At 56.4% G+C, this 12,123-nt stretch overlaps 1 protein-coding gene across 1 annotated transcript; it reads left to right on the top strand.

Moving 5' to 3' along the window:
* Positions 1–4,612: 4,612 nt before the first annotated feature.
* Positions 4,613–9,124, top strand: VOLCADRAFT_121256 (uncharacterized protein; the record flags this gene model as incomplete). Its single annotated transcript, XM_002954094.1, has 9 exons — positions 4,613–4,728; positions 4,799–4,895; positions 4,974–5,019; positions 5,091–5,166; positions 7,143–7,291; positions 7,379–7,448; positions 7,517–7,560; positions 7,708–8,005; positions 8,051–9,124. Exons 1-9 carry the CDS (start codon positions 4,684–4,686, stop codon positions 9,122–9,124), a joined length of 1,899 nt encoding a protein of 632 aa, XP_002954140.1. The 5' UTR covers positions 4,613–4,683.
* Positions 9,125–12,123: the final 2,999 nt, after the last annotated feature.

Raw genomic sequence — 12,123 nt, 5'->3', positions numbered from 1 at the left:
GGTGGAGGAGGGGGAGGAGGAGGAGGGCGGGTGGGAGGGGCTGCTGGGGGCCGATTGTGGCGATTCGGAGGATGATTTAATGGAGCACGCCTTGGACGCGGTGCTGGACGCGGAGCTGGGCGGCCGCGGGGATGGGCTGGTGGACGATTTCGACGACAGCTGGTTGATGATTCAAGACAACAAAGAGAAGAGAGGGGAAGACGACGACGACGAGGAGGAGGAGAAGGAGGAGGAGGAGGACAGCGATGATGATGATGATGTTGTTGTTGATGATGGTGATGATTATGATGATGATGATTAAAACGTGTGACTTCAAGGGGGCCCACCGGAAATGTTGGGAGGGAGCTGTTGCGGGCGCGGAAGGGGAGGAACGGGAGACGTTTCTGGTTTGGGGGGAAGGAAAAGAGGCGCTAAAGGTTTTTCTTTGCATTGTGTAGCCCTACCCTACTCGTGTAGCCCTACCCGGAAGCACCCCCTGAGGATTTTGGGTTTCTGGTTGCTGTACATGTGTGAGTGAGTATTTGACCAGGTTCTGACTCGCGCCAAACCTTTTTGACTCTGCCAGAGGTTGTTGCTGTCGGCTGTAGAGCGCACACTGAGAACACACGAACCAGGAATCGGGATGCCACAAGAATGCAGGGAAGCGGGAAGCGGGGCCCGGTCCCCGGGGGATTGCGGTGGCGGTGTGTGGGGGAAGGGGAATGGAGGACCGGAAGAATGTCTTCCCAATGTTCCGCAATGCCCTTTCCACAGGCACAACAGGGCGGCAGATGAGGGGGAGTGTCGAGTGTATGTGTGTGTGTGTGTGGATTGTCGTGTTTTCACGGGTTCGGATTCAGGGGGAACGACGCGAGGGTTCGGGTTCGGGTTCGGGGGGGGGAAAGACGAACCACTAGCGAGTGAGGCTGATGCCACGGACAGACTGATGCGCCAGAAGGACTGTGAAGGAGGCATAACTGACCAGTCGACGCATGTGAAGAAGAAAGGGGGGTAACGGAGCATAGGTCTGTTGGCAGTGACGTAGATTGGGGATGGAGGAAGAGGAAGAGGAAGAGGACGGGGGAGTAGAGGAGGGAGGTGTGGGTTTGTGTGGGTTTGCATTTCCGTTTCCTGCGGGACGGGAACGGATGTTGGGGTAGCTGGTGCGTGAGTCCAGACCACGCAGTTTTGTATTTTTATATATATGAAATAGTACAGAATCGGCACCGGCGGAGGCGGCGCATGTGAATGGCGCTACAAGAGCGTCCATAAAAGCCCAAGGGCCCCGGTCAGCCATAGCGTTGTGCGCGCTTCACCTTTTTTGGGCGCCGGGTGTGGAGCATTTTGCAGGTGCAGGGGGGTGTTAAATTTTAACGGTTTCAGGAGCGTTGATGGGAGCCTTCCCTTGACCTCCTTGTGTACGGCAGGGGCAGTTTCTCCCGCAAAGAAGCGACTGGGTTCGGAGCGGAGGGCCAGGCGGCGCCCAACTAAGCGATTAGTTTGTTTGGGCTCCGGCAAGCGTGTGCTGCTGTCTTAAGATTTTGCTTGCATGCTTCTACAAGGAGCCGTTGCGACATGGGTTTTAAGCTGACTCCCCGGGTGTGATGTGTAAGGGGGAGGGGCCCTGGAGGTATGGACGATGCGGATGTGCTCCAAGGCTGAGGGACCGAGGAGCGCGCACATAGACAGGAGCCTGGACCTAGGTGTCATGATTGCAAATTTGTACTAATATCGTCCGCAACTCGTTTGTCGATCGCTGGTGTATGTGTCTGGAATTCGGTTGTACGATCATCAGCCAAATAACCAACGAACTGACACCCGACGAGCCGAAAATGATGCAATTTCTTAGCGAATACAAGCATTTCTATGAAATGTTACTTATCTTAGTACTTGAAAGGGCATAGGCTCCGTTTCTCGTTGGGATGCCACGATGATTACAAAGAGGGCCGAGCGACTTAAGCCAGCTAACAACCTACAAGATGTAACAATGATGACATAACAAACTAAACAACAACAACGACTTAAATAGTTATCCAGAGCCTAGGCGGCGCCGGAAGGTCGTACATTATCCGTATCTCAAATGATCGTCCACGAGTAAAGTTAACGACTTAACAACTAACAAGAAAACCTAACATGCCCCCCTGCTTAGCTCAAGCATCGGCCTCGATGCGACCAAAGTACAAACTATGCTAAGTCGTGCGCCGCTCCGATTCCCTGAACGAAATCGGTACCAGGCTAACGAGGGGAAGGCAAAAGGGAACCGGAGTCAAGGCAAAACCTTCCCCGCACTGGATACCGGCCTAAATAAGGCGCACGACACCTATACTTGCCGGTCTGAGGAACCGGTATATATCCCAACGAACGTGTCCAAAACATCCACAAAGAGTACGCAAACCAAAAGCCTAAGGCACGGAAAGCAAACTCGGTGGATGACAAAAGAACGCAAGAGAACGCGAAAATACACAACATGCAACACGCAATACCCCGAAAAAAACAGAAGTCAAGACACGACACGCGCAAAACTGAGGCGAAATAACCCAAACTGAAACACACAGGACACGAGTCACACACAACACACATCCTATGCGTAGCGCTAGGTTGTCACGAAGTGCACTATCCTCGGGGCGCGTTCCGGAAACTTCGCTCTGAACCAGGCATAGCGGTCGGACAGCTTAAACGAGGTCCAGGCTGGGGTCGCCAGGAAGGCACGAAGTGCTGGAAGGCTGCGTACGTCATCGTACGGTTCCCAGGACGCGTCACGGCCACTGGCGGTAGACCACTGAACTAGGAACATGACGGACGGCCGACCACGTCGGTTATAACCTAGGCGAACTGCAGTAACGATAGTGTCGGCGTGGTCGTACGGTGACTCCAGTGTGATGGGCACGGCGGGTGGAGCTGGAGGACGACGGTGAGAAGGCTGGTGATAAGATTAGCAACAGTAGGTTGAGGTGAAGGGCAGTCCGATGGTTGGGGCAAAGGTGCTGGATGGGGACTGGAGAAATGAACGATGAGAGTTCTGACAGACTTGAAGGCGATGACGGATGGTTGGCAGAAGATGGTGAAGGATGGGACGAGGTGGAAACGGGGTGAAGGGTGGTATCAGGGAACAGGGTGGGGGATGAAGACGTGAGAGTAAAAGGGTGTAATCGCTGTTCGCCTGGAATGCTCCCGTCGTTGTCGAGGTTGCAGCTGCACGAGCACACTTGCAGCCGGCAAGACGGGCAGGCTTACGGACGATTTTCGCGAGACGAAGAACGTTGGTGATGACGACGAAGTAGGTGACGACGGAGACGACGAGATAAGAGGAGACGAAGACGACGAAGTAGGTGACGATGGAGACGACGAGATAAGAGAGGACGAAGACGGTGCGCGAAAGCATCCAGTCGCTGTCCACCCGGTGCGCTTCCGTCGTGGAGGCTGCAGCTACACGAGCACGCATACAACCTACATGGCGGGCGGGCTTACTGGCGATCTGGGTTAGGCGCGAAACGTTGAACGGTGACGGCGGCGGGGTGTCAGACTCGGCTGACCGTTGCACAGCAAAACGCACCGGCAAGCTGTGGCTAACCTGTTCTGCCGGTGGTGGCTTAAAGGCCACGTTGACGGGATCGAGGCGAACGGCGGCGGCGGCGGGGTGGGTCGGCGCGGCGGTGCTGGTCATCGCGGCAAGGCTGGGGGCTGTCTGAACTGGAGAGAAAGGTGCGTCCACGGTCGTTGTCCTGACGACGGCGGTCGGAATTGTCGGTGCGAGTCGGAGAGGGGGAGGGGGAGCGGGAGGGAGAGCGGTTTGCGGTTCGAGAGGTGGTGGAACGAAAGGGCGAGCGGTCGGTGGGGACGTTGATGGTGCAGGTGCCCTGCGGTAGCGAATGCGGTGAGCGGTGAGCGGCATCGTGCTCCATTGAAATGGTGCATGCAAGGTCGATCACATCCTGCAGTCGTATGTAGGAACCCGGGTTGCGTAAGTGCGAGAAGATCTCCTTCCTGAGGTCGTCCTGCAGTCCCTGCGCGAAGAAGAGGACGTGGTCCTTCTCGTGGCGGTACGGCAGGTCAGCCATAAGGCGTTGGAATTCCGCAATGTAGCATTGTAAGGAGTTTGGTCCGGAACCCTGCGTCAAGGCAAACATAGCAAGCTGCGCTTGATAGAGTCCCGTGATGGGGACGGGAGCCATCGGAGGATGACGAAGACGAAGATGACGAAGACGACGATGACGAAGATGACCAGCGGAGCGAAGACGAAAGCGATGACGACGAAGACGATGAAGACGAAGGCGGAGCGAAGCGTATAGGCCGGATCGTCTAGATCGATACCAACTGAAAGGGCATAGGCTCCGTTTCTCGTTGGGATGCCACGATGATTACAAAGAGGGCCGAGCGACTTAAGCCAGCTAACAACCTACAAGATGTAACAATGATGACATAACAAACTAAACAACAACAACGACTTAAATAGTTATCCAGAGCCTAGGCGGCGCCGGAAGGTCGTACATTATCCGTATCTCAAATGATCGTCCACGAGTAAAGTTAACGACTTAACAACTAACAAGAAAACCTAACAGTACTTACCTTTGAAGGATTCATTGACTGAATGCATTGCTAGACTCGTTAAACCTCGACATTACACGTGCAAACCAACATTAGCTACAGTGAACTCCAATTTGTATAAGTGTATCTCGAAGTGAAGGGAAAGAGCGCGGTTCTCCAATGGTTGGCGGCTTGCGAATAAAGCTAGTACGATGGGGCTTCAACGTGAGAAACACCTTGGACTTCATCTTCTGTTGCCTAGACTTCTTTAACAATCGGTTTCATGTTAATGCAGCTAAGACCATTCTATGTGCTGTCGGTGATGCAAAGGCGTCAAGCGCGCAACTCGGGCTCACGAAAGGAGGACATCGGCTGGTGGGATCCGAATCCCGGTATGGCCTCATCGCAGGCAGAACCCGCCCTGTGTACATGAACCATTATCCTTAACGCGTGCTGTCTCCCCTGCACAGCTGCCGATGGTAACATGCACCTGGGCCTCAAAATGGACAGATTAAAGTGGGTGTTTGCGGCTTGTGCGGAAGCGTTTTGCGCCCTGAAGCTGTCTTACGGCCAGTCCCCGGCTGCAGGTACTGGTTGACCATCGGTGCCAAGCCAACAGACAAGGTAGCTGACCTGCTGGGTTATGTGGGCGTCCTTCCCCAGGTACCTAAGCCCCCTATGTACAAACCTCGGGACGCGAACGATGACACGAAATGGCGCCCTGAAAAAGCTAGTAAATAAGGCAACCCAGTTCGAAAGAACATGGAAACTTAGCGAAGGGCAGGACGTCACGACTGGTGTACTATTGCTCTTCAATCGGAGTCTACGTGTGGACGGCGGACTGAGCACTGTGGGAGCGCTAAGCAAGTGCGATGTGATGCGGTGCGATGTGCAGCCGTCAGGCAGCGGGCTGGGGCACGCGGGCCCCCTCCGCCTGCGCCAGTGCTCCCTCTGGTAGGCCCCGCCAAGCAGCACAAGCACAGCAGCAGCAGCAGCTGTCACAACAGCAGCAGGGCTTGTTCAGGCCTTCTGATACAGCGTTTTTGCTGTCATCACATGCCTTTAGTTTCTGCAGTAGCCCCGTCTGGAGCCCCGGGTGTAACCAGGTAGTGTAACCCGGGGCCTTACCTGGTTACATTATTCAAATGAAGTCCTGCACACACGTGCACACCCGCATGTGATGTGGGGATGTCGATGGCGGTGGCTTGGCATGCGGCTGCGTGGTGAGGTCAGGGTGCTTTCTTCTGGCTGACTGGGTGTCGTGCATCCCGACCGTGCGCCATGCCGTCTACGCTTGGCATTCCATGGACCCTAATAGTCTGACGTGCCTGCCTGAAAGGGGGGCTTGCGCTGGGGTGCTTGTGTGTAAGCGGTGTGTAAGCGTAAAGGTCAGCCCAGGGCCCGGGGCAGCAGCAGGAGGAGCGTTTTACGTGTGTATGTGTGTGTGTGTGTGTGGTGCACCTTCATGTGTTGGCGTCGTCCTTATCGATTTGGAGGGGGGGGTCGGGGTGGATGTTTGTAGGTCCGACCTTTGGCGGCTGGTGGCTGATGGTGGAGGTCTTGTGCATGGCGATTTATGCTGGCGTCGAGCCGTATCTCGCTCAGTTAGCCCAGGTTGGAGAGGTTTAGGGAGAAGTTGGAGAGGCGGAGGGCGTGTGGAGGGTGGCGGCCGAGGGTTACGAGCCTGGTGCTTCCACAGCTGTGCGGCGCCAGGAAGGGCGGATTGTCTTTTGTAATTGGACGGAATGCAGTGCTGCTTTAAGGACCAAGGGGGCAGAAAACTTGGATGCACGCAGAGACGATGATGCGGTGGCATGACCGCGGGTGAGTACTTTTCTTTTCAGTTGGGAAGGAAATGCCCTGCTTGAGCGATTTGTGAGCTGTTTCTTTCTTGGGGATGGGGCAAGCAGCTGAACTAGCGGGGTTGGGCGCGGACAAACGTCTGTATGCGCGTTTAACATGCATAGAAACTGTCACAGCAGCTAAAGTGCATGAGAGCTCGTCTCTTGCGCTGTTTCATGGGCAGCAACAAGCATGGCAAGTATTTGACTTCGGTCACCACGCGTGATACGCCGTACGGCGTTTCTCTCCTCGCTTTCATTTGTTACTCTCCATGTTTTAGTAGTAATTTAAAGTAGCTGTTATGGTGCATGGGTTGCTCACCAGACGCTGTATGTCGCCGTTCAGGTACAATTAAATGAAGGTAGATTTCGGAGCGCACGGGTCCTCACCTAGCTCATGTGAAGGCCCAATTCTGTACATTACATCCAATTATGACTTTTTGCCCAGGAGATATAATGTGTTAATGGACAAAGCAGCTTCAAAGCATTCCGGTCTGCACAAAAATGCTCCTATGACTACCTGCGATGCATCAGCACGTTTATTGCGCTGTCGAGTATAGTACAAGGACACAATACCAAACCAAGTTTGTGGCTTAGATAACTGCCAGCATAATGTTTTCAACTGTTCCGTGTATGTGGACGCGTTACCGGTTATAAGTCGCCAAGCAACACCGAAGTTGACTATGCGTCGTCATGGACTCCAGACACCGCTGGACCCCCACCAGGTTTGCTTTTAGCCCGTCACGCTGCTAGCCATTCGGATAGTTCTGAACTGCTCACAGCGCGATTTTTCTGCAGCTGGCTTCATGGTTTGTCTTCTTTGCTTTGGCCAGTGGCGTGTATGCGTTTTACTTGCCTTTCGTTGAGGACGCGGGTGTTCGGTGGTTCCTCGTGGCACTGTATTCAGTCCTAGTTGTGGCCATCGTCACACTGGACCTTTACACAAGGTAAGTGCGTTCATGGTCGTGTCGTTCTTTGAGCCAATGGCAGGGCAGCCTGAACCTGACCCAATTGGTCCCTTCCCTTGTCGCCAGTTGCTTGGACCCTTCAGACCCGGGCCTAACAGGGGCCACAGACGGAGAGTTTTTCTGCGGGTTATGCCAGGTATGTTGGAAGTTTGTGATGCAGCTCGCGTGTATGGTGGCCTAAACGCGCTCGCTTACTACCCGCAGGCAAGCGTCGCGCGAACCAGCAAACACTGTCGCGCTTGCGACCGGTGCGTGGAAGGTTTCGACCATCACTGCAAATGGCTGAATAACTGCGTGGGGGTCCGCAATTACTGGTACTTCTTCGGGTTGATTAGCAGCACGGTCAGCTTGCTCACCTTGCAACTCGCCTGGGGCTTGTGGCTATTCATACGCAGTTTCACAGAGAAGGATGAGATGCGGGACCTTGTGTCCGATAAGTACGGGAAGAGCGTTGTTTACGGGGGATGGCAGGCAGCCCTAGCCATCTACATGGCTCTCCTGGTGATATCCGTGGTCATGCTCGGCGAGCTGTTCTTCTTCCACGTGGTCCTGATCAGCAAGGGATTGACCACCTACGATTACATCATTGCGCAGCGGGATGCCAAATTGGCAGCACCGACAAAAAGCTCAGGAGCCAACATGAAGGGATGTCGCTCCAGCCGGGTCGCCGACACGACCACCGCAAAACGCAAAGTAAGGGTCGGTCTCAACCCGTGCGCCGCAATGCGCACATCCAAGCCTGTGAAGGGCAACCACCCTGTATCGTACGACGCGGCCAGCAAGGTCGGCAAGGCTGGAGCCGCGGCTGCAGGCGGCGGCACCCCAGGCTACCCGGGCGACCCTGCAGCCACAGACCTCACCACCTCTCCGCCCGCTGTCGGAAAGCCTTTGCAGCTTGGCGCTCTCGGAAGCGGCTCCCTGGGGAGCAACTCCTCCTCCGATGTCGGTGGCAGGGACGGTCTGGGACTATCGGAGAAGGCCGCCGCCGTCGCAACCGGCAGTGTACAGGAGCTCGTAGCTCGCGCAGTGGCGGAGCAGACCCTCTTTAAGCAGCCGAGTCTGCGGGAAGCAGCGGTGTTGCGCGGCCTGTTGCCATTGCCCAGCCCCTCGGGAGCTGGAGGCGGCGGCGGGGGGGTTCCTGCCGGCGGTCCTGTCTTTGGCGGCCCTGGAAGTTGCGTACCGGAATGCGGAAACATCATATCGGAAGCTGGCGGCGACGCCACCACCGCAGGGAGCAGGCCAGTGATGGGTGACGAAGAGTTCATGTCGCTGGAGCTGGCGAAGTGCCAGCATCAGCAACAGGGCGGTCCTAACCTGGCGGCAGGCGGCATGGCTGCGGCAGCCTGCACTTTTGGGACGACCCATGGGTCTAGACATCTGGGTTCATTTGGGTCGCTGCCATATCGCTCCGGGAGTTTGGGTGGGGCAGCGGGGGCTCAAGGCGTCGCATCAGCAGCGCCGGCAGTGGCAGTGCTAGCGCCATCAGCAGTCGTAGGGTTGGGGAATTTTGATGCAGCGGCGGCGGTGCCGCAGCCCGCTGGGAGGCACCTGGGGGGTCATACGGTCTCGCCACGCGGACTTGCGGGCCCGACGGCAGCAGCGGAGCCGTCGGCGGCGGCGGCGGCAGTGTCCATGGCCCTTTCGAGAGCGGGTTCGTTGCCGCCGTTGCTCTCGGCGCCGAGCTTGCCTGACTTGGCAGCGCCTGGTGGCGGTGCCGGCTCTCGGAGTTTGTTGTTTCCTTCCAAGTCGAAGTCGCCGCGGGGGACAGTCGGGGGCCTCCGAGGAGGAGAGCTTCCAACAACACCTGAGTGAAGCAAGGAGCGCGTGTCGTGGGGATTGTGGGTTCTCGGCTTCTCGGGCCTGGTTGCGAGTGTGTATAAAGGGGCAGGTGGTTGAAGCTACTGTATTTGTTGAGGCGCGCGCGAGTTGAGGTGGGTTGGGAGGGGTAGGGGGTGAGAGGTTTTCACTAGAGGCGTGAATAGGCGGTAGATGAGTAGGTGTGGCTCTGCATGCATGTGTGCATTCTCTAGGGTAGGAGTAGAACTGGAGAGGATGAAAGGGGCCAAGGGGCGGCTGTAGAATGCGCGCGGATTGGGCGATTGGCCGTGACGGTCATTGTTGCACAAACATGTACGGCGTGAGAAATGTTTTTTATTCTTGATCGATGTTCTAAATACATCACCGATGTGTATGTATATGCAGACTGGGCATTGAAATTTATGTCCCTTTTCCATGCTTGGACGACCTCGTTTCGTTGACGGGTATCCTGACAAAAGCGCTTTAGCGCTGCGTGCAATTCAGCGCTAGGCTTGCTAATAGTTCAGGTATATTTAGCGAATCATATGTAAGTAATGGGAGGATTTGGGGCGCCGGATCGTGGCGGCAGTCGCGAGGTAAAATTCCATGGGTGTAATAGGTTTGGCACCTAGATAACCGCTGCAATACCATTTTGTTTCGTAGGGAAAAAAGTCTCTTCGTGGTAATAAGCAGGCGCTTCAAAAGCTTGTAAAAGATGAGCAGAAGGGCCACGTCAAGGCAGCACCCCGCCCCACGCTTTCGGAGAAGCCGCCTCCGGCTCTGCCTCCTACTTCCGGAGAACGCGCGCTCGTCGACGCGGCAGCTCAGCTAACAAGCCGCCAATTTGACCGTGACCAGTTCAAGGTAGCAACGAAAATCCTTCCGTTGGCTGCCGCTCGTCCATACGGCTCGGAAACACCATCCGCAACCCTGGAATGCAGACGATGCGCTTTTCTATATGTGAAGTGAAAATCGCTTCCATAACATGGACGACTTCCATGTTTTGCCGGCGTCCGGACTGGGCCCATCCTCTGTGAAACATGCACACAAGAACCTACACCCCTTTGAGGCCTTCCTTTTCCTCCGGCTTCTTGCCCGTTATTAACATCAAACGGCCTCGGCCTACCCGCACGGAACCTAACGCGCAAAGCACTAGTCGGTAGCACCCTTGCTGCAATTCCTTGTTCCCCTGGCCCGCGTCCGGCCGCGCGCAAGCCTACCAGCGCGCCTGCACTTGCTTCTAGGTCTCACCCCGGTCCGCCGACCTCCCACTCTTCCTAGGTGCATCCTGCTGGACAGCCCCCTGTTGACGAAATAGCCAGGAAGGCCCCGCCGTGTGTATGTGTGTGTGTTGTGTTGGGGACGGGGGAGAGGAGAGAAAGAGGGGGGAAAAATAAGAGGTGGACCGGAGGTTGGGGATCTCCAAGGCGCGTCGTTGCGGGAACCTTACCTCCCCGGGGGGCCCTTAACCCGCAGCCGGCACACCATCTCACTGCTGGCCCGCACCCACACCACTCCGGAGGTCTGGTCCGCATAGCCTTGCCGCATGCGCGTGTGTTCCCCCTCTGCTCATAACCCTTCCCCCTCCCACACACTCAACCCAATCCCACTCACTCACCCCCGCGTCCTGAGGAGGTTTGCATTATTTGAAATATCCCTCCCTCCCTCCCTCGAGTTCCTTCTTGCACGCGATTTCTTCCCGCAAACTCCCACCCCACCCCACCCCGCGAGCCGCCCGGCAACCCCGCGTACAGCAGCCCCACGTCTTCCCCTTCGCGGCCTCCACTCCCCGTCCCTCAACACTTTTTACCGATCGGTCGTTCGTTCCTTCGCTCGGCTCCCGCTGCGGCTCCTGCCCCGGCCCCTTCGCAACAGGTGCTGCAGCGTGCCGCCTCCGCGGGTGTTGGACCCATCATCGCCTACACCACGGATGACGCCAAGTTGGAGGCCCTGGTCCGCACCGCCAAGGAGAATGCGGGCCAGGTGTACTGTGTGGTCGGGGTACACAGCGATAACATAAAACGCGCCAATGATAGGCAAGTGCTGTGCATTACACTGCAGTACCGTCAATCCAGGTCAATGAAGAAGAGCAACAGGGTCTCATTTCGGAATGTGGGAGGGAGGGGGAAGGGGGAAAAGAAGGCGGAGAGCGTGTGTGTGTATGTGTGTGTATATATGTCTCAGGGGCCCCCTCAGGGATGGCGTGGAGGTTTCTCCCGTCAGGCCCGTCAGCCTTCCTCTCACTGCTTTTTTCGTTCTCTTTCATTACCGTCATCCCGGTGTGCGTCCCTCCTTCCCCTTCCAGCGAAATGAGACCCAAAATGACATGTCGTACTCCTCAGACCCCCCAATCCCCCCGGGAAAACCCGGGGGACGCTGAACGGCCCGCCCCCCCCCTAGGCTATCACCTGCTCGTTTGGAGCAGCTCAAGGACCTGGCGCTGGAGGCGAGCTGCGTGGGGGTGCTGGCAGGTCTAGCTTTCCGCGATGTGGGTATCCGGTACGCCCAGGAGCGGGCGCTGACGGAGCAGATGGAGCTGGCGGCTGGGGTGGGGCTGCCGCTGGTGCTGTACGAGGTGAGGGAAAGATGATGATGGTGATGATGATGATGATGATGATGATGATGATGATGATGATGATGATGATGATGATGATGATTGATGATGATGATGATGATGGTGATGATGATGATGATGATGATGATGATGATGATGATGATGATGGCGATGATGATGGTGAGGATGATGGTGAGGATGATGGCGAGGATGATGCAATGCAGTCCCACACCGTACATCCGAACGCAGGTAAGGGCCGCGGAGGTGCTGGCGGAGCGCATCTCCGAGTTCCGGTGCGGCGGTGCGGGGGAGGGCCGCGCAGCCACCACCCCCATCGCCATCTTCAACTTTGGAGGGAGTCGGGAAGAGCTGACCACCTTCCTGGAGCTCGGCTGCCACATAGTACTCACTGGTACGTCTACGCGCGCGTGTGTGTGTGTGGGGGGGGTGTTGCGCTCCT

The sequence above is a fragment of the Volvox carteri genome (genome assembly GCF_000143455.1).
Source record: "Volvox carteri f. nagariensis unplaced genomic scaffold VOLCAscaffold_40, whole genome shotgun sequence".
Classification (NCBI taxonomy): Eukaryota; Viridiplantae; Chlorophyta; class Chlorophyceae; order Chlamydomonadales; family Volvocaceae; genus Volvox; species Volvox carteri.
This window is presented reverse-complemented; position numbering and strand designations above follow the sequence as displayed.